Source organism: Rhinichthys klamathensis, unplaced genomic scaffold, assembly GCF_029890125.1.
Source record: "Rhinichthys klamathensis goyatoka isolate OS25496 unplaced genomic scaffold, OSU_Roscu_1.1 h1tg000149l_1, whole genome shotgun sequence".
Classification (NCBI taxonomy): domain Eukaryota; kingdom Metazoa; phylum Chordata; class Actinopteri; order Cypriniformes; family Leuciscidae; genus Rhinichthys; species Rhinichthys klamathensis.
The window spans coordinates 520,401-543,298 of record NW_026606684.1 but is presented as its reverse complement, the minus strand read 5'-3'; the positions used below and the strand labels follow the sequence as shown (position 1 = coordinate 543,298).

At 38.0% G+C, this 22,898-nt stretch overlaps 1 protein-coding gene across 1 annotated transcript; it reads left to right on the top strand.

The window, feature by feature from the left end:
• Positions 1-508: 508 nt before the first annotated feature.
• On the top strand, positions 509-22,044 carry rab40c (RAB40c, member RAS oncogene family). The gene is made up of 6 exons (XM_056258164.1): positions 509-1,798; positions 11,288-11,348; positions 13,182-13,242; positions 13,546-13,623; positions 19,541-19,763; positions 21,142-22,044. Exons 1-6 carry the CDS (start codon positions 1,657-1,659, stop codon positions 21,414-21,416), a joined length of 840 nt encoding a protein of 279 aa, XP_056114139.1. The 5' UTR covers positions 509-1,656; the 3' UTR covers positions 21,417-22,044.
• Positions 22,045-22,898: the final 854 nt, after the last annotated feature.

Below are 22,898 nucleotides of genomic sequence, written 5' to 3'. Positions count from 1 at the left end.
TATATATCAATTTGCATTTTAATCTATTCAGGGGGAGGGGTATTATCTTCGTTTGATGATTCCCTGAAAGTGCAGAGACCTTTGGCTTGTCTCTGTCACATTAACCCTCCTGCATCTGTCACACGAGCAGCAACCTGTAATATAAGCACTGTGACCAGAAGGTGAACACTATCCAATTTGATTTTCAAAAGGTATATTTAAAATAATATAATTCAACCAACAATGAAAATTCTGTCATTTACTCTCTATCTATCTATCTATCTATCTATCTATCTATCTATCTATCTATCTATCTATCTATCTATCTATCTATCTATCTATCTATCTATCTATCTATCTATCTATCTATCTATCTATCTATCCTCCAAACCGTAAAGGTATTTTTAAAACAATTTATTTGTATTAATTTTATATCAAAATATTTAAAATACTTATGTTTTATTCATTTTAATAAAATATTTGTGTGTGTGCGTGCGCGCGTGTGTGTAGGGGGAGGTACAGTCAGTCAGAGCGCAGTAGTACGCAGAGGTGAAAGCTCAGCGTGACAGTGTGTGTGATCTCTCCTCTGTGAGAGAACATGGGACATATTTTTGGATATCCGAGAGCATTTACAGCACAAGCAATAATAACCTGCGGGTCTATCGGATTATTGTTTAATCCCTCACTTACCGCGCCTCGCCCCAGAAGCGACTGATAACGCGCAGAGGTCCCGAGACGAGCAGCGCGATCTCACATGAATCTTTGTTATTCAGAGAAAAACAGAAATGGAGCCATGATTTCTGCCAGACGCGCTAGCATCGGCTGCTCAAGCTAACTGGAGCGCGAATGTGGATATCCTTCTTCCTTCTGTCAGGCTGAAGTTTTTCTAACATCAAATTGCAGCAGGAACATATTGTGATTGTGAGAAGTTTATTCCCTTAACTGTGATATAAAATCAATGTTGTGCGCTTGTTTTTGACGCGCTAGGGCTCATTGCTAGTAGCGTTAGCCGATGCTGTGTTACTCCACCTGAACAACGGCTCGTCTTTAATGTATTTTAATTAGTTTTACGATAACAAATATACATTTCTTATTGTTAATATTGTCAGAACCGTGCAGGTGATTATGAGATAAAATTGTGATGAGATTATTTCTTTGTATTGACAGGCTGGCAGGCGCATGCTAACAATGCACTAGCTTGATAGCTCCATTGCTTTTCTATTAACGTATAGCAATAATTTGCCATGAGACAATAGATGTTTTGCTAAATTGTTTTGAGACTTTTACGCGTTTTATTTTCATTCCTTGTCAGTAACGATGATTTGAGCGTGTCGGAAGAAATGTAAACAACCTAGTTGTTCAGTTTGCCAGCCAATAAAGTATGCATGCATTGATGATCCATATTATTTTACAATATTTAGACTGGACGAGTGAATACGGCTGGACACAAGGCTGTACCCTTTAAACCATTTCCGGGTCTGGACTGGACGGGTGGGAAATGGTTTGATTTGGTCTGTCTGCTGATTTGGCCTGACACCCATTTAAAGATAGACCTGACACAAGAGACTCAGACCCCCAAAGCTCTGGAGGATCCAGGGCCCATCTTTGACATCAGAGAGGGACACACACAGTTGTCTCCTATCCTTTGCTCTCAGTCTGGCTCTGATGTGAGCGATCATGGGCACCCAGGGCAGCCCTGTGAAGAGCTACGACTACCTGCTCAAGTTCCTCCTGGTGGGAGACAGCGATGTGGGAAAAGGAGAGATTCTGGACAGCCTTCAAGATGGATCTGCTGAGTCTCCATATGCCTACAGCAGTGGTGAGTTAATCAACACATCCCACACATCTTCTTCACGCAGAATGCGAGTAACACATCCTTCAGCCAGAATGATCTCAGATCAAGGCTGTCACTCACTGTGAGCCATTCAGAGAATAGTTGTATTAACAGGTTTTCCAAATAGCACAGTCAATATTATTTTTGTGTTTATGCTGAGTCATTCTGTGGGTGCCATATTGCAGTGTCAGTGACTTACAGGAGGTGGAAACGCATGTGATTGATAATAGTTTATTATTCTGTTTATCTCTTGGAGGATTGTGTAATTCTCACATTTGCCCAATCAGATTGTTATATAAAAGCTGCACATTTTCCGCTCAGTAGTTGTATAACATACACTTCAGTTTTTTAGTGGATGTCTGATAATCGTTTTTATACAGTATTGTTAACCAATATTCACACTTCTCAGTTTAATTGGTTATTGCTTGATGGATAAATGATACATTTATTAGATGATTGAGTGATTTACTGATTGACTATGTGTGATTGTTCATGGTATGGATATAACAGTTGTTGATAAAAATATAAAAAGCTGAAACTTTGCTATTTATTACACTTCTTTAGGTGCTGGTTCTTTTGCACCCTGAACTTTTTTAAAAGTAGCCATTTATTTTCAAATAAGAAATGTGTAGCTATTCGACGTAGCTTAAACAATGACAAAAAAATACATTTGTGACCCTCTAGATCGCAGATCAACTTTGCATAATATAATAATATAACAATATTAATAAAATATTAATTATGCAAATGATGTGTTATTTTTGTAGTATAATAACCATTTAGTATCATTGTGTTAAAAGTAGGAATAAAACAATCATTTAAATCAGTTCTACACATTGCTTATTGGATATGGATAATGAGTAGAGATCAACCCATATTGATTTTTTTTATGACGACAAGTACCTGATAACCGGCAGAACCAATTAAAATTTGTTTTATTTTTTCACAATAATAATGATCATGGGGGAAATCAACACCCAATGTGTATTCTAAACATTTTACTCGTTAATAATGAAGTAATATTAATTTTAAGGAATATTTATAACATTCTGTTATTTATGCAAAGTTATTTTGATCTTAGTAGTTGCAAGTTTATTTTCTCTTCTTTATTTTGTTTATGGCTGTGTCTAATCTGCACATTTTTCACAATGAATGACTGCTATTTAAAGAGTTGAATAATTATCCAAAAATACAGATACTTACTGCTGAATTTTGTCGTTGGGTGCTATTCTTTCAAATGGTGTCATTTTTCTGTGGAATCAATAACAGTTTAACCTACAAAGTGTGTGGAATGAATATTGGTCATACACCCATTATCTGTAATTTTGAGATGCTATCAAAAATAATCTGTATTAGTATTGGTCAAAAAATCAGTATTGGTTGAACTCTTTTATTTATTAGTTAAGATTGTACTAGATGTTTTCGGTGAGTGTTCCAGCACAGAGATTTCCCTCAGGATACAAAACACACAAGTAAACATGACTAAGAAGTTGGAAGTGTCTGTTTTCATTGAACAGGTCAGTACAGCACACTGTAAAGACCAGTTTTAAACACAAGCTCTTTTTATTTGATTTATTTAAAGGCTCTCCATCGGCTGTGATGAGATGAGATCATCCACGCTCTGTCATTAGGCTGAAGCCAGTGAGGTGATAGACCAATTATAGACCGATATGCCTTTCATATCCAGATGAGCCTCATGTGAGCTGGGTCGCTAATATCCCTTTTTTAGGGGCTACTGTTTATCTTGTCGGGGAACAGTGTGTTCTATGGGTGTGAGAGATCTCACAGTGATGGCTGTTTTCTGAAGTGTTCTTGGGAGCTTGCTGGTCCAGCTTCAAAAGAGTTGCCTTGCAATCCCTCAAAATCAACACCGATGGCTCCATTAGCAGTCCGTGGATGCAGCGCTGGTGATTTCCGCTGCAGGCTTGTATACATCCCTGAGAGGAGATGCCATCCTGATGTGCTCAGATTGTTTTAATGTTGAAAGGCTTTTTTAATGAATTATACATAGGGTATCTGGAGGTATTGGCAGTATTGGCTGTGAGCAAGGTGAAGTATTAAAGCCAAGAATGGTTCCTTTTATGGTTTAAAAACGTCATCTCATTATATAAAGTAGGGGTCGACCGATATATTGCCATGCCAACATATTGGCCGATATTTTTTTTTATTATTTTTTTTTATTTTATTTTTAAATATCGGCATTGGGTGTTAAGTTTTTCTGTTTGGCCGACGTGTTGGAAGTGGGACTTTTATTTTGATTGCTCTGAGAACGGCAGCGCCTGAGCCAGCGCTCTTATTCTCTGTCTTCATTGTTTATGATCTATGTTTTGTCTAATACATTACTAGAACTGTTAAACAAAGAAAATAAACTGTATGCAAAAAAAGCGTTATAGTGTTTGCTTTTATATTATTATTAACAGAAAGGTAAACACTATAATACTTTCTGATTTACTATCAGCATTCAGCAAGTATGCATTTATATCATTTAAACAAATCTTTGAATATATAATGAACATTTAATTTCACAAACCTTGCAGACTTAGTCGAATCCAGTTGTTCAGATTCAAAGTGGGCATTTGTAGCCTTCATGAATGTGTTACTCTGTGCGTGACGGTCAGTTCAGCTTCACTGACGATAAAAGATAAACTTTAAAGTTTAAACCCTTGATTTCAAACTATGCTGTACTGTATTAAATGTCATATTCATGTAATTTTCATTGTGCTCAATGTAAAATTTGTTACCCGGAAAAAAACCCCCATATGATTCCCAGTGAGAACAAACTTACCAGATTACTGAGTGCCCTGTTGGTTACAGTGTGTACTTCCTTTTTATTCATATTTTTCCAAACAATTTCTTTATTTGTGAAAATACTGTAATACAATTACAGAATCAAGAAGTTGCCATCTAAAAGTAAGTCTGTTTAATTTAGAGATTTATTTTTAATTCATTTTCAAATTATTTATTTGTTTAATAGTAATTTAAATAAATAAAAAGTCTATATATATGTGTGTGTGTATATATATATATATATATCGGCATCGGCCATCAAATAAACCAATATCTGTTGACCACTAGAATAAAACTGCTTTTAGATGTTTTTAGGAGGACATGAGGGCGGTGTAGACTTGGTGTTAATGATCTAGGCTGGTAACCGAAAGGTCATAAGCTCAAACCCTATAAGGCAGGGCTCCAGACTAACTTTTTTTTACTAGGAGCACTACAGCCCCTTACTGAAATTTTTTTAGGAGGACAAGCAGAAAATTTAGGGGCACACCTTAAATCAACCTGGAATGCAGTTATTCATATTTTCCCCCATTTTGACTGTATTACTGACGAATGTTTTGGTAATAAATAGACTTATCGTACAGAAATTACAATGTGCAGTTTTATTTTAAGTTCACAGGGCTCCAGACTAACATTTGAGGGCAGCGGCACCGGAGCTACTAAGTTCTACAGAAAGTATTTGGTAGCACTGGGGAGCTGACAATAAAGCACTGAGCTTGAGTTGATGTGTAGATAAAATTAACTTCTTATTATCATTCATAATATATTTGTCTTAATATTCATTCAAAAGCAAAACGAGTGAAATATATATAGCAAAACGAGTTAAATATATATTATTTATATATATATATATATAGCCTATGTGCAGTCACCTACGTTTTACAATGCTTTAGCTAAATGACAAATAAAAAATTGTATGAGTTCAGAGAAGCCTTGTTAAAACACCTTATGCTGTTGGTTTTAAATTTAGCAGTCTGTATTCTTATAAATTGGTTCTGTGGTGTTTACTCTCATTGATTTGTCTTTGCGCTGGCTTTGAGTGGACATCTGTAAATATTTAGAGTCTAAAGTTGCAGATGCAGACATCTTGGTTGGCCTGCTAGTGATTGATGGATTTGGCTCAGACAAACACAGTGATTGCAATATAACCATGATAGAGTGTTTTTCTCCATTAAACAGTACTTTTCATTTTCTTTCTGTTCTGTTTCGATTGGGTCACTGTGTTAGATGTGACCAGTGAAGGGACAAAGAACACTGAGGCAGCAGGTTACTGCAAACACTTAGGGGTCAAAAAGCAAAGCAATGGCAAGCTAACTGAACTAAACCAAAGTAAAAAAAGGAATAATAGAAAAACAAGTAAAGAAATAAAGAAACGTATACATTAAAGATAGGTCATTGCACACAGAGGTCTAGAGACTACAGAACCATGTCATAGAACACAATTACAACTTACATACACAGCTAGTGAATTTATACATTGGTGGGCAGCACAAATGAACACAAAAGGGGAGAAGCATACATAATGGCCATTACTCAAAATAAACAAATATGAAAACATCCAATATACCCAGTAAAAAAACAAACAAAAAAAATTGTCCTTGGAGTCCCCTCAGCAGAAAAAGGATTGGTTGTGGCTATATCATTGCCTGGAACAGTACATATACTGTACGTCCAAAGTTACCACACAAACCCCTTTTGACGGTGTACCAGCTCACAGGACTCAGCTATAACAAACAAGAAAAAAAAGAACAGTAAGAATAAACCCATCGAACTACTCGTTAAAGATTGTGCGCACTTAACTCCAAATGAATGTTCAAATAAAGTAGATTAAACCAAAATAATGTTATTGTGACATTTAACTTGCTACTATAATTGTGTAATATACATAAAAAAAAGAACAAGACTGACCATACCGTGGCTCAGCAAACATCTATCACACACGGACAGTGAGGAAACAGCGATGCAAATAAAATAATTGTAAAATGCAACAAACTATGTAATTGTGTGTTTTTAGCATAGCATAATAAATGGACGCATTGCTCTTTAAAAGAGGAAAAATATGTATATTCTTTCCCATATCTTTTGTGCTTTGTTTGGTGTATTATTACTGCTAAGACCATAAAACTGTTGAATTTCATCAAAATTAATAATTTAGTATATTATTGGACTTTTGCAGTTCATGATAATTTTTGGTTTTTTGGTTGCCACTTGGTGTCCAGTATTACGGACGGGTCAGTGTGGTCGACTACCAACAACCAACTGGCTGATTAGTGAGATTTGTCTATTTTATCTTTTTCTTGAGCACAAAACTTGTGTTTAGTGGCTGTGCTTTGTATGTGCTTTAGTATTCTAGCAGTATAATTTATGGCGCTTTTCCACTACACAGTACCAGCTCGGCTCGACTCGACTCGACTCGCCTTTGTTTGGTTTTCCACTGTGTAAAAGTTGTACCTGTACCTGCTTTCGGGTACTTTTTTTCGTACCACCTCCGGCGAGGTTCTAAGCGAGCTGAGGCGAGCTAAGCCGATACTAAAATGTGACGTGAAAACAATGCCGACTGCTGATTGGTCACAGAGAATCTGCGTCATCATTGCACGCGCCAGATGGAGTATCCAGAATAACCCCGCCATTTTTAAATAGTATGTGTATTATTTGTATGTGCTTTAGTATTCTGGCAGTATAATTTAGTTGTTTGACAGTTGGTAAGGTAAGACCCTCAGAAACTTGCATCTTTGAATTTATCCCCTATCCGCCAGTGTTTTTTAAGACCGTCTGTCAAGTTATAAATAGAACAACTTTTAAAAATGCATCTCAAGACCAATTTGATTCCATTTTGTTGCTCTTCGCCTAACTGTTTATGAACACAAGATCCCATCTAAAGTACATTCACAAATTTGGGTTTGGTATGATTTTTTTATGTTTTTGAAAGAAATCTCTTTTGCTCACCATGGTTGCATTTATTTGATCAAAAATGCAGTAAAAATAGTGGGATTGTAACTTTTATATTTTCATAGATTTAAAATGTAATGTATTGCTGTGATGCAAAGCTGAATTTTAAGCATCATTACTCCAGTCTTCAGTGTCACATGATCATTCAGAAATTAGTCTAATATGCTGATTGAATGCTCAAGAAACATTTCTTATTATTATCGATGTTGAAAACAGTTGTGCTGCTTCATATTTGTGGAAACTGTGATACATTTTTTCCAGCATTCTCTGATGAAAAGAGAGTTCAAAAACAGCATGTATTAATAGAAATCTTTAGACGCTTTTCCACTGTCAGGCCAAACCGTTCTCTTTGCTTAAAGGGGTCATATGATGATGAGATTTCTTGTTTTCCTTTTTCTTTAGTGTGTTATGTAACTGTTTGTGCATGTATAAGATCTGCAGAATTACAAAGCTCAAAGTCTCAAACGCAAAGAGAGATTCTTTGTAAAAATTAAACGCCTAAAACGCTTCGTTCAAACACGTCCCCACAAATCTATACGGATATAACCGTAAAATTAAAATTCTGTGCTGAGGAAACATATCACACATTAAACAACACACTGTCAAAGCGCGGCTGACAGGGCAAGCTATGTTAAAAATTACGCTAACGTACACGGTCGGCAGACGTGACTAAACGAGAATGCCATTCGTTGTCGATGATTTTTATTATCGATTTTATCGATTAGTTGTTGCAGCCCTAAATACAAATGCTCCAGTCATTGCCTTGGTAATGCAACAGTTTACAGACGATATGAGATGTAAATAGCAACCATTATGGAGGATGATCAGATATTTCTTTTAATTTTATTATTAATCTGTGAGAAATTGGTAGGGAGGCAACAGACAAGTGAAGTGACCAATCCTGAGTGGCGGCATCACTACACACATCCTACCAGCACGGTTCCGTCTAGCCAACCGTTCTGAGAAATCCGGGCTGAGCACAGTTTGTAATCATGCCGTGCCTTACCAGGCTCAAGTGGAAATACAACTGGAACCAGTTCTTACTGTTTTAAGAACCGTTCGGCCCGATGGTGGAAAAGCAGCTTTTGGTAACATTATAAATGTCTTTACTGCCACTTTTGATCATCTTTAGTTTAACCATTAAAATCATCATTAAAAATTAGAATTCTGTATTATTTTACTCAACCCCATGTCATTTCGAACCTGTAGGACTTTATTTCTTCTTTGAAACATAAAAATATATATATTAATAGACTGTTTGATTGCCAACATTCTTCAAAATATCTTATTTTGTGTTCCGCAGAAGAAAGTCAATCCGTTTTGGAACGGCAAACATAATTACATAAATTTTTATTTATGGTTGAACTATCCCTTTAAGACCAATTAGTTGTCCAGTCCATTTTGAAAATATGTAGCATTTCCCCAGTCCTGGTACAAAATCACTGCTATCCCTCCTATCATATTTGTAGTCAGTTTTCATTAGACCTTTTACCAAATTAAGGCCTGAAGTCAGATTTGCAGCTAAACCTCAGTAAGTCTGAATACGTTGTTGGAGCAAACCTTTAAAACATCATTATAAAACTGCTTTTATTGTGTTCAATTTTTTGTAAAAAGAGAGTATCAGCATTTCTTCTGATGAATGATAAAGTTATGATCAGATGTGGAAGTCAGCATAGAGTCATGTTCTGTGCTACTGTTGAAGTGCAGGGTCTCAGTGAAACCAGCTTTTCTAGCTTTCTCAGCCTCAGGCATGTTAGTTTCATTACTCTCATGCGCTCACAGTCTTTGAAATTACTTTCAAACTCACACGCACCCAGTTCTGGCTCCTGAGCGTAGCTGGGCACGTTGCTATTCAGACTGTCTGAATGTGTTCTGAGCAAGCACACCAATGAGACACAAAGACATGCTCTAAAAGCAAAGGCCTCCTGCGTTGAAGAAATCCAACGCTTCTACATTCTCCAGTTGTAAGCAATTTATGTTTTCCACCAACCATTGATAATAGGCTGTTTAAATTGAATTAAACATGCCCGCGTGTGTCACTGTCCACTCAATCCCTCTCAGGTGTCCTCAAGTCCTGCTGGAGCTTTCACTTCCAGGCTCTTCCTCAAAACTAGCCGCTTCAGGCTGGGAAGTCTTGGCCTGCAGCCCGGAGCTGGAACCTGAGATGATAATTACACTGCACTGCCCTTGTCATCTGCCCATAAACTTACCCAGAACGAAGGAGGAGGGATACAAGAGGAAGGAAGTGTGATGCGCCTTTGGCTTGATGTGCTGCCCTGCTTAAGAGCAAAGCTTTTTGCAGGATGGAGAGCAGCAGGAACTCAGCCCTAGTGGTTCTTTTTAAGTGCAAGTCATTTCCCTCTTGTTACATTCTCTTGTAGATGTTTAATAATGGAGGACAGACGAAGCCTATGGGCTCAGAACCAGCCGACATCTGTCGGAAAAAATATGGATGCCCGCCCATCCTTGCCCTAACCTTTCTCCATTTTAAAGCCTCTGCTTTGGGGTTGCATGATTAATCAAAATCAAAACTCAAAATTGTGACTTGACATGCTTTTGTCAACAAAAGAGAAACTTTAAGGGTCTCCCTGCGGTTTTCTGCCAAATAAAAACTTAATGGTTTGACATTCGAAAATGAAGAAATTAAGATAGCCATAAGTATTAGTATTATTATTTTATAGATGTCCTGTAAAAAAATACAATAAATTGCAATAGTAATATTTCTTATTTTAATTTAATGATAATAATAGCAATTTTATTGTACTACTATTATTATTCTTATTCTTTTTGTTTTGTAAAACAGCAGTATAGGATTTAGCGTAATGACAAAAGTTTTGGCCAGCCCTACAAACAAGCGCAGCAAAGCTGGAGATAAAAATAAAAATAAAAAAAAGTTTAAATTGTAATTACAATTTTTATCAGAAATATTGCAATTAGTCATGCAGCCCTACTCTGCTGTGTCCCCACTTGTTTTGTCTTTGCAGGAAGTAAACAGCCGATATCAAAGTGGAATAGACTACAGAAGGGTGTGACTTTGTTTTTTTCCTCTAATCAGAGAGGAACAAAGTTGATTTCCTTTCTAGAACTGATGTTCCTGAGGAAGCAATGGCCAAAACCGCTCTCATAAACTCTCCCGGGCTACTCCAGGCAGGTGTAGTCCATGTCCGTGTTGTCAGCATTACTGATAATCAGATTTTTCAAGTGGACAAAAAGATGATTCACTGAGACAAGCGTTCTTGGCATGGTGAATATATACACACACTGGCCTGTATGGAAAGAGACGCTTTGTTAGAGACAGAGCTGTCTATTAAAATGCAAAACAGGTTTGAATGCTGACCTGCTGTGAAGCGACCGAAAATGCAGATAGTGCCATTCAGTTAATGGAGCCCGTACTGTTCATATTTTCATTTTATGAATGATAAATGTAGTCAAGATAATCGCCTTATGGGAAGCGTCCTGGTCACATTTCTGCTATGATAGCATTAAGTAACAGCAGATTGGTTGCAGCTGTCAGGCTCTCCACTGAATGTGCTGTCAAGATGGTCATCTCAGCTTTACGGCCTTCTAATGAAAGAAAGAATTGGCTGGGAATTAAATTAGGTAGTACACCAAATGCAATCACCATGACGCCTGAAGCTTTTCAAGTTCCCGATCCTCTCTAGACTTATTTTCTTTTCAGTAGTAGACAACCATACACAGGTAAGGGTCTTATCTAAGTGTTCTCTGTCTCTCATTCTGCAGGAATCGACTACAAGACCACCACAATCCTGTTGGACGGGCGGAGAGTGAAACTAGAGCTTTGGTAAGTGGATCACAACTCTTGTCTGTCTTGTTCCCCTCATGACAGAATGATGCATCACCTGCTAAAAGCAAATGCAGTCTTTAAGTTAAGAGTCAGTGTGTTATAGTTGGGCTTCAATCCACAGACAGCAGGCCTTCCTTCTCATTGCACTGAAAAAAAAAGCACTGAGACAGATTTGCAAAATGATAAATCACTGCCCATCATGTTCATCAACCTTACAGATATGAGTGTTGGGTTATTTCCCATTCAGCAGGAAAGTTGAGACTGACGTAATGATCCTGAAAATTCAGCTTTGACATCACAGGAATTTATTTACATTTTAAGTATATTAAAATAGAAAACAGTTATTTTAAATTGTAATATTTCACAATATTACTGTTTTTACTGTATTTTTGTAAAAATGCAGCCTTGGTGAACATATAAGACTACCTACTTTAAAAAATTGTAATGTTTTCAAACTTTTGACAGGTTATGTGTGTGTGTGTGTGTGTATATATATATATATATGATGTATGTGTGTGTGTATACTTAAAAAATTACATAATTGCAAGAGCTCATAAATCATAAATAAGAGAACGTTCCATTAACTGAGAGGCTGTTAAACATCCATAGAAGCATTTAGCCACTTCCCCAGAGAGACAGAAAAGTTTCCTAATCAGGAAGGCATTGGATTGTAAGACAGCAGAATTACACATTACGAAGACAAACAACAAGCTCATTAGCGTTAACACAGAGTGTAGTAAGTGCCCGAGGAGCAATTCTCAAAACCCTTGAGGGTTTTCCCATGGTGTGCTGTAATGTGCTGGGCTATATAATGTAATGCTTTATAGTAATTGGGCTTCTTACTGCATATTCCTTCTCATAGAGTCTGTCCTCAGGGCTTTCATCTCGCCCTACATCTATCTTTGCTAACGCACTTTTCAGAGCTCCCAGGTAAATCTGATGGGCTCTCTGATACGACTGTGGAAGTGCAGCGCTAAACAGCATTCTCAAGAGTGGGTTCAGTCCCACCACTTCAAAAAGGCAATGGCCACTCTGACTTTTTAATGCAGATATATCTAACACTTTCCAGCCAATTACGGCCAGTTTAACTGTGAGAATGTTCTCACAGAGTGAATGCAGCTGGAAAGGTTATATTGGGTGCGGACGTGCCACAGTGGAAAACTCGTTTTTCTAGGCTGTGACGCCAACACAAACGCCTGAGTCATCTTGTATTTGGGTTAACTCTAAACTCAGTACAGCGTCCAAAACAGTGTCGATTTCAAATTGATAGCTTTGTTCCAAAAATGAAGTGAGCTGCCTTTCTATTTACTGCCTACATAGGCAGATGCCTTTTAAGGGAGCTTCCTACCTGAAATAGAACCTCTTAAGTGACAGATTTGGAACGCTTTTCATAGGCATTAACTCTGAGGGCCACACAAATAGTGCTCCTTATGTGAAGCATGGAGACTTGAGTTTAATATTAGCATGTTGTTAAGTTAGCAGCAGTGCTATACTCTAAAAAGCATAGGAAATGCATAGCACGTTCTGTAAGTAACTATATTTTTAATTGTGATTCACTCGTTCTTCGGCCATATTGCATTTTTCAAAGAGCTTGTCACAGGTATTGCTGCCTTTGCTAAGAATTTGATTGTGGCCAAAAGAAGGTAACTTAAAAGGCAGGACAATTTTTCTGCCTACCTTTTGGGACCGCTTTCGCATCAGAAATGTGCTTATGATGCCTCTGTGCCTCAGCTCACTGCGTTTTGAAATTTGAAATGTTTTGACGTGTCAAGCTTAACTGACATGGTATTTACAGTCTTTTTGTCCTGACTTGTCTCTGTTTGCTTCTAGGGACACCTCGGGACAAGGCAGGTTTTGCACCATTTTCAGGTCGTACTCCAGGGGAGCGCAGGTAAAGTGTCACTTAATGTTCTTGGTCTGATGTTGTACTGAGTGCTCAGACAAAGGCAAAAAAGGGCATACACATTCACTTACTATAAACAAGTTTACATAATCCACAAGGACCAGTATGTTTATATTCAGGTGAGTTCACAAGTTGGAATTGAACAAGAACATTTCTCACCAGTGGGCTTAGAGCGTGTTGAAATGCTTTTGCCGAGCACAGTTCATGTCCTGTTAGTCTGTTAACGCCCCTCCTCCTCACTGCATGAACAGGATACCGGCTAACAATGCATTGTTTGTTTGGCCTCTACAGGGGATCCTGTTGGTGTATGACATCACCAACCGCTGGTCATTTGACGGGATAGACCGCTGGATCAGGGAGATTGATGAGGTAAGATTAAGCTGCTCTGAATGATAACAGGAAGTGAGGACACAATTATACCCATAGTTCTGTTGGCTATCCACCTTATTTTTAACATCAGAGCGAACGCTTTTGTAACTTGAATGTGTCTGGCTTCTTGTGTCATCCGCTTCTAGTCATTTTTAGCTGTACAAAACAGCCTGTTATGCTGCTTGATATTGCAAACTCAATAGAGGATTTGATAGGATAACTACTAACCAGCGGATCAATCTCATCACATGCCTTCTCAAAAGTCACACAATTGGCTTTATGCACAGCTTCACTACTTCCTGAACTTCAGCCAGCCCTTTGTTTCCTGTCTGTCATTATTGGACAAACTGATTAATCCAGGTGTGCCTGGCCTCAGTAACAATAATCAGGCACACCTGGACTAATCAGTTTGTCCAATAATGACAGACAGGAAACAAAGGGCTGGCTGAAGTTCAGGAAGTAGTGAAGCTGTGCATAAAGCCCATTGCATTCTCAAACATCAGGCATCTTGAAAGCAAGATAACATGACAGCGTTTATTGTGTTTAGTTTGCACGCAAGTAATTGATGATGTACGAAAGAGAGCCACAATGGCTTCCCCGAACTTCCATTTAGGAATTTACCGGTAAACTTTTTTTTTTATGTGATTTGTTTTACGTGAATATTACGACACGAGTGAAGCACAAAACTTTGTTTACAAAAGAAATAATAGGTTAGCAATTAAATGTTACATTGCAGCCATGGAAATATTTGGATTCTTGCTGATTAAGAGAGATACGTGAGCCCATAAATTTAAGCTTTGTATTCTATTTTGCTATCTGCTTTTCCATTAGTTCCACTGGACATGGAATCTCTTGTTTCTTTTCCCAAATCTTCACTCGCGTCTCTCTCATTTTCACAGGGAATTATAAATGTTTCTTCCTTTTGGCTCGCCGTAGCTTGTTGTTGTGGGAAGGAGGAGGCGGGAACCGGCGAGCAATCAACATATTTTAATAACAAAATAAAACATACAAATTGAAAGTAAAAGACAGCAGCCCCTCACAGACGACTGCTGTCACATATAATACAACAAAACGCAACATAAGATCTTCACTGTCGTCGCTCCTCCTTCATGCTTCCGCTCCTCCGTGAGAGATACGAGACCGTCAAGTTCATTTGTATAGCGCATTTCACACACGCCGGTGATTTTAGTTTCACTTTCTCTGGCAGCGCAAAAGCAAACATAGCCTAAATGTCTTGGCACTGCGGAAGATAAAATTCGCTCTTCATACCTTTTGCTATGAGTATTAGTGGGTCGGAACATCAGGGGAGAACATGAAGACATTAGAAAAGAGTAGTCTCTTTCCTGCTCGTGTCCCACATCCCTCTCAAAGCTCAGAGCGGTAGGCTATATGACGCATCTTGTGGGGAAATATAGAACGAATGTTTTTTAAAGGTGACCTATAGTTCAAAATTGAATTTACCTTGGTATAGTCAAATAACAAGAGTTCAGTGCATGGACATGACATAGAGTGAATCTCAAACTGGACTGTTCAGTTCTCCACACAATACCGACTGTGACGCAATAGTTGGGATCATTAATATGTACGCCTCCAAATATTTGCATAATGCCAGCCCTCAATGCCAGGTGGAACTGCGCAGCCGAAGCATGGCAGTTGCTCAGTGTGGATGTACACATGAACAGAAAAGTATTTTTTAGTTCCTTCATCTGGACCTCTGAAGAAACAATGGGTTAATTTTATTTTCTCTGGAAATTTCCAAACATTTCACCGAGTGTTTCCTCAACTTGGGCCAATACAGAGCTGGCCTCGGATCGAGCTACCAAGCAACACTTTCTGATGAGTAATTGTTCAAGTTCAGACAGGTAATCTTTCTCTCAAAATCGTTCAATACTGTTTATGCATCAGTAAGTCAAGCCAGTGACTAAAATATCAGCTTCACATCGTTTCTTTTAGTAGGATGAAAATAATCGTATTTAATTTGTGAACAAATTATATACAGAAAGCGATTAAAGAACAATCTTTCCACACAGCGCGAGTTTATCTGGACACTTGCCAAACTCGTTATGAAATCAATGACGCACGTTACTGCACAACGAAGCTCTTACTGTATTTACATCATCGTGTTTGCATTGGTGAAAGCAGAGAGAGTGCAGAAACTGCTTTGCAATGATTAGATCTTCATTCTTGCGATCAACACACAGTCATCTGCTCAATGCTCATCACGGCAACATTTTATGTGATGGGAATAGATCTAAATACTTTAAAAACATCTCACGATTCGTTAATCTCGATAGCTGTTATAGTAAAAACGTATAATAGCAGTAGTAAAAGTATTCGGGAGAGAGTTTCACATGTAATGCGTAGCTATTTCATATGCAAGCATGTCAGCCAATCACAGCAGTGGCCGCGGTTACACTGAATCCCACAGCAGACACGCCCCTTCAAACAGAGTGTTCAAATCAGAGGCTAAAAGCAGGCTAGGAAAAATGCCATTTATTTCTAAATTATGATTATTTTTTATCTAAAAAACATACTAACATTATAAGGGTAACCCAGGAAACATTATAAAAAAATAAAAATAAAACATTCTAGGGCACCTTTAAATAATACTTTCTTATATTATTTCTAGGGCTGTCAAATGATTAATCACATCCAAAATAAAAGTTTTTTTTACATAATATATGTGGGTGCACTGTGTATAATTATTTTGTATATATATAAATACACACACATGCATGTATATTTAAGAAAAAAATATTATTTATATATAAAATATTTATATTTATATATAATATAAATTATATATAAATCTATATACAGTATATACATGAAAATATTTCTTAAATATATACAAGCATGTGTGTGTATTTATATATATAAAATAATTATACACAGTGCACCCACATATATTATGTAAAAAAAACTTTTATTTAGGATGTGATTAATCACGATTAATCATTTGACAGCCCTAATTATTTCGGTAACCATTATTTACTGATATTTATTTCAATGTTTTACAGGCTTTAGTGTGTTGTTTCACTGACGGAAATGCTCAAATAAACACTCACGTCTGTTACAAAATTAATGTTTGAGCCTTGTTAATTATTATTTTTTTATTTCAAAAGTATTTAATTGAGGTGTGTGTGTATATGTATGTATATATATATATATATATATATATATACAGCCCTACTTCCATTTATTATAGCTATTTTGTCTTTCGTCCTCCTGTTCCTGGCCCTGTGCTTGATATCCAGAGAGGATGTCCTCTCTTACTGCAGCCCCCTTCCTCGTAGGCTTCTCTGTTACAGTCTCTTCCTTCCTTCCTCGTTTGAAAGTTGTATGTTCTTGTGTTTAATTAAGTGGATACATGTCGGGAACATATCTGTGCTGCACAAACCACACATATGATGGAGAGAAAGAGGGTTGTATTAGTTGGAACAGGAGACTTAAACTTGAGAACTTTTGACCTGCTTTGGTAAATATTAGAATACTTGAGGCTGTGCTTTGACTTTGCTGCTGTTACTTGAGTCAGACTATTCATAATGAGTCATTTCAACACAGAATGAGCTTTGACCTTGCTGAGCTTTGAAAGGGTGCATGGTACAGGGATTTGCTCAGTAAGCATCAAATGAGTATAGGGAGGAAACGGGTTTAGCAATCAACATATAATAATAACATGTGCACTTCAGTTCAAAAGTTTTGGGTCAGTGAGATTTTCAAAATGTTTTAAAAAGATGTCTCATGCTCAACAAGGCTGCAAAATTACACACAAAAAAAAACAAAGTAAAAAAACCAGAAATGCTGTGAAATATTAATTTAGTTTAAAATAACTTATATATATATATATATATATATATATATATATTTTTTTTTAAGTGTAATTTATAGTGTGATGGTAAAGCTGTATTTTTAGCATCATTACTCCAGTCTTAAGTGTCACATGATCCTTCAGGAATCATTCTAATATGATTATTTGATGCTCAAGAAACATTTATTATAATAATCAATGTTTTGCTACTTTATTTTTTGGAAACTGTGATAAATTTTCTTTTTAAGATTCTTTGAATAGACAGTTGAAAAGGGCAGCATTTATTTAAAATGGAAATCTTATGTAACAATACAAATGTTTTTATGATCTCTTTTGCTCAATTTAATGCATCCTTGCTGAATAAAATAATATATATATATATTTTTTTTAAATACTGACCCCAAACTTTTATACAGTAGTGTAGATATGTCCCCATATTATATTACTAGTGTATACATTATAGTTTTATTTTATTTATTTATTTTAATTGCTGGTAATAATGTAAATTAATCATTTGGCTATGTATTTATCAGTAAGATTTAATTATATTATAAAAATTGGTGCATCGGCTGAGGACACACACGTCTACATCAGAGACGACCATGGCAGGCGTCAATTTAAATGTATGGCAGAAGTGTTTTTTTTATTTATTAAGAATTAAAAATAAGTATAATATAATAAGTATTAGTAGCCTTTATATATTATAAGTAAACTATTATTAGAATAAATGTAAGTATAATGAAAAATAGATGACTTTAACAAACGTGTAAACTATCGATTAACAACCACGTATAGTTGCAGTTGGTCTACTTACAGTAGGTCTGTGTTTAACGGTTTATAAGTTTTCATTAAAAGTACATTTCCCCGTGGAGAAAATGAAATGCTATGATAGTTTCAGCTATGACTTTCCCCCCCCACTTGATCTAATTTCCTGTTGGGCGAGTGATTCGCAGACAGCTTTCCCTGCGCATTAAAACCCCCATATCGCAAACCAATGAGAACCCGGTACATAGTCTCGCGTAGCCAGACCTTCAGACTGACGGCTGAAGGTCTGGAACTCATAGCAGCTTTCTTTGGCCAAGGCCCGCCCATAAGGCCGTTTGACCGACATGTAAAACAACCAATTACAGATCGTTTCGTTCAGCGTCACGTTTCGCTGCGTGGAAATCTCCCCACAACAACAGACCTGCGTGCAACAAGTCAGTCAGAATAGAAAATCAAAGAAGGAAAAGAAAACTTCAAGAGTCTATGCCGTGAACATCGCATACTTTTGAGAATCCTACGTTTAGCTGATCTTGATAAATGCTCATTGTCACTCATGTAAACACAACAGTTTTTCTTCCGCAATCACACGTCTGCGCTTTTTTTCCCGGCGGACCGAAAATAAACGCGACACTCGCGCCCCCCGGAAATCCGATATAATTCAACCAATCAGATGACGACTTCGACATTCCTGAAGTGTTTCCAGTTAAGTGTACCATATGCATCAGACGTTTAGCCAACGTTCCGTGGGCGTGACGTCTGAGGCTGAGACTACCCAGTACATAACGTAGGCGCCGAAGCTGCTGTGGATCCACTTACCCGAATCCCGCCATAACTGGTCAGATTTGAATAAAATTACTGTCGTCAAGCAAATAAACAAATGACGGAAAGTTACATACGTATTTTATCATGTAAGCTTAATGGGACACCTCAAACAAGGGAATTTATAGTATTGATGTTATTTCAGCGAGTCCACGAATGGCTTGGGTATGCAGAGCATTGATATATACGGTTATGTACGGTACTGATATATTGTGCATCCCTACTTGGTCTTGACTCGCATCTTTTTGGAGCACGATTCAAAGAAATAAGATTTGAGACTTGACTCTGGTTTGATTTGAATCCATTTGCGGCTGCCCCGTACAGCTCCTAGAGAGTGCTCTTTTCTCTGTGGACTAGAGAAGGGCACAGATATGACAGGCCGTATTGAATAAATAAATGAGACGGCTAGCTGTGACACTGCTTGAGATTCACTCAGTCTGACAGGACTGTGTATCTCCCTCGTTCTCAACTTTCTGGTCCCCCTTTTGTAACCCACTTTCTGGTCTCTTTGTCTTTCCTCAGCATGCACCTGGTGTGCCCCGTATTCTTGTGGGTAACCGGCTGCACCTGGCTTTCAAGCGACAGGTCCCCACAGAACAGGCACGGGCGTACGCAGAAAAAAACGGCATGACGTTTTTCGAAGTGAGTCCCCTCTGTAACTTCAACGTCATAGAGTCGTTTACGGAGCTCTCACGCATCGTGCTCATGAGGCATGGCATGGAGAAGTTCTGGAAGCCCAACAGAGGTGAGTCTTTCTCCTGAGCATTCAGAGGAATAAGATAACTAGTGATAGACCGATACGGCAACATCTCCTCACTTTCAAATCCATTAAAAGTGACAAAAAGGCCTATATTCTTCCTGATATTTTAGACCGTAATGCCACTAATACAGTGGACATCTTACCATTAACCTTCTGGGTGATGCAGGAAGGCACGATCAGCATAGTTTTCCATTAGCATAGAAAACCACACTGTATGTCGTCCAGAGCTGCGTAATTAGAGGCAGAAGGCTTTCAGTGAAGCACTTCTTTCTCTGTCTGTTTCCACTATTATGTGGGATTTTCCCATGAGACCTCGCAGTGCCCCAGATGAGCTGTTTAGCAGAAGCGGTATCCTGCATTTCAGAGAACGGGAAATGCTTTCAACATGCCTTTCAAAATGTCAGCCATTTACACTCTCTCATTGACTGTTCATGCAGGAGCTGTTATGTTATTGGTTGTTTAACAAGTTTTTCATTTTTTCAGTATCGTGCAGCCCTAATTATATTATATTATGAATAAAATAAAAGATCCATCTGTTGGTTTAGAAAACGCTGTCAGTTAATTTGGATTTGATTGATGAACCTATTTGGATAACACTTTACTTAAAGCTTATATAGTCTCGTGAATAATTGTGTAAACAGTTATAATACATTATAATATGTATGTTACTCCTTTAGAACATATATGCATTAAAACGCATGACAAACAACCATTTCAGATGTGACAAGTAAATCTGCAAGTATTATGCATTTTAACTTTGGTTACAATTATGCACATTATGAATACCTTTAAAATGCATTATACATAAAGGCTTTTTCACTATAGTTACAGATATCATTCATGTTTATTACAAGTTTAGAACCCCCTATAAACTGTAGCATGAACAGGACTATTCAAGAGTTACAGCTGTTAGTAAATATGGTTTCAATCCCAAACACTGACTGTGTTAAAGAAGCCTTGCTAACAGCACTGTTGTTTTAGCTAAACATATCAAACATCTTCCCAGAGTAAAAAAAAAAAAAGAAGTAGATTGCATTCTAATACTTAAATAATATTCCCATGTCAGGCTTCCCATGTGAGTCTCACCATTTGCATTGGACTCTATCTGAAAAAAAAAAATACATGCATCGTGTTAACATATGCTGAGGGAATGTTGAATCATTTAAAACGTTCTCATTACTTTTGTAAAGAGAATAAAAAATGATCTCAGCATGCAGATGCATTGAGGCAGCTACTATTGAATCCCCGGAGTATCTCATGCTTGCTTATTTAGTTTTTATGGTTCGATTATGTAACCGCTCAATGTCCTGATCGCCTTTGTTTTGTAACTCAAGTGTGTGTGTTTTGTCGTGTGTCATTTCAGTATTCAGTCTGCAGGACTTGTGCTGCCGCGCCATCGTTTCCTGTACCCCTGTGCACCTAATCGATAAGCTACCGCTTCCTGTAGCCATCAAGAGCCATTTGAAGTCATTCTCCATGGCGAACGGCATGAACGCCGTCATGATGCACGGTCGGTCCTACTCGCTGGCCAACGCCGCCGGAGGCAGCAAAGGCAACAGCCTCAAACGCTCCAAATCCATCCGGCCGCCTCAGAGTCCGCCACAGAACTGCACCAGGAGCAACTGTAAGATCTCCTAGCCTCTGGGCATGGGGGTGGGGCTGCCCCCTCCCTTCCCTTATATAACACTCAGGTGCACACGGGCAAACACACAAGGAAACCGACACAGGGCTGGGTCGATGACGCAACAGAGGTGTGGCACCTCCCAACGTGGAGAGAGCAGGATGTGAACAAACACTTCCTGGCGCTACAAACGGCTACATTATTCCCCTCACATTGCTGCAGTGCATTTGATTTCTCACCCACAGACCTTGAATAAAAACGGGTCCTTCATCAGACTCTTTGATTTGTTTTTTAAGGCAGTGATCACCGACAGCATGTTTCCTTCTTCACTAGCGCCCTCTGCTGGAGAATTCATGCAGATTAAACCCTGCAGTGGCTGACAGGCCTCATTTTGAAGTTGTTTTATGGGCTTATTACGCTTTGGTTGAGTTCTCGGTTGCTCATACTCATAATCCTCTGTGCTTTGCATATGGTTTTCCTCTTTTTGGCTCTTCTGTTCTGAAAGACCCCTTCTGTTCTCCCTGCAAAGTACCTCAAACGGTCACATGGTCTTGCATGCTTACCAACAATGAGAGGGCTGATGCGAAATTACTTGTAGTGCTTGCGTATGAACTGATGTATTAAAAATGTGATTTGCACTGCAAATTGGTGGTCTTTGAATTTGCCGGCCGTTTGCACAATGACTCAATCAACAGAGTGAATTAACAACAGAATGTGGCCTGTGGGACCACTCGGCTAAAATAAGAGACGGCACAAGCATTTCCATGCACCTTCTGTTTGCTGGAATGTCCTTGAAGATCCAGAAAAAAAGGTGTTTGATGGAATGTTACTCTTTAGGACAGAACTGTCTTCTCCTTAAACACGGATTACAGGAAATTTCTCCTCAGGGGACAGTATTGGCAAAGAGGTGTTTTTTTTTACTCAGCTCCTCTGATTTGCTTTTTCCTGCATGTCTTGTGGGATTATTCATCATATTTACAATATTTTAACATTATACTGTAATTACCTCTCCTAATGTCCAGAGTTCAGTACCACAACTGCCTGATTTTTCTCATTTGTGACCCTGCATTTGCCACACATTTCAGTACTTTCCCGTTATACTTTGTCTGGCAAAAATGCACAATGATTTCAAATCAGTGTTTCAGTGTTGTCGCATGAGTTCAAAAGTCTGGTCTTTTGCTCGAAGCCCTTTTAATCTGCACATACAGCATGGTTTCTCTATAGATATAGTCAGAATGAAGGATAATAAACCCATTCAAGCTTGCTCCTAAATATCAAGCACAAATGAAATCTACAGCACTTCTTTTGGCTTTTCCTGGCGGTATCGAATCACGTCAGAAGCAGCAGCGCATTTCTTCCAGGTCTGATGAGCCGTGTTTGCTGAATAATAGATGTTCCTCATCTTTTCCCCGTTTTTCCTCCACCCCCTTCATCTCAGGGACGAGCCTCGTCCTCCAGCGACAGACCTGCCCAATGAAGCCTGTTTAAACCGGGCTGAG

Coding starts and splice junctions, on each gene's coding strand:
- rab40c (XM_056258164.1), top strand. CDS start 1,657: ATGGGCACCCAGGGCAGCCCTGTGAAGAGCTACGACTACCTGCTCAAG. Junction 11,349..13,181: donor AGAGTGAAACTAGAGCTTTG/GTAAGTGGATCA, acceptor GTTTGCTTCTAG/GGACACCTCGGGACAAGGCA. Junction 13,624..19,540: donor GGATCAGGGAGATTGATGAG/GTAAGATTAAGC, acceptor GTCTTTCCTCAG/CATGCACCTGGTGTGCCCCG.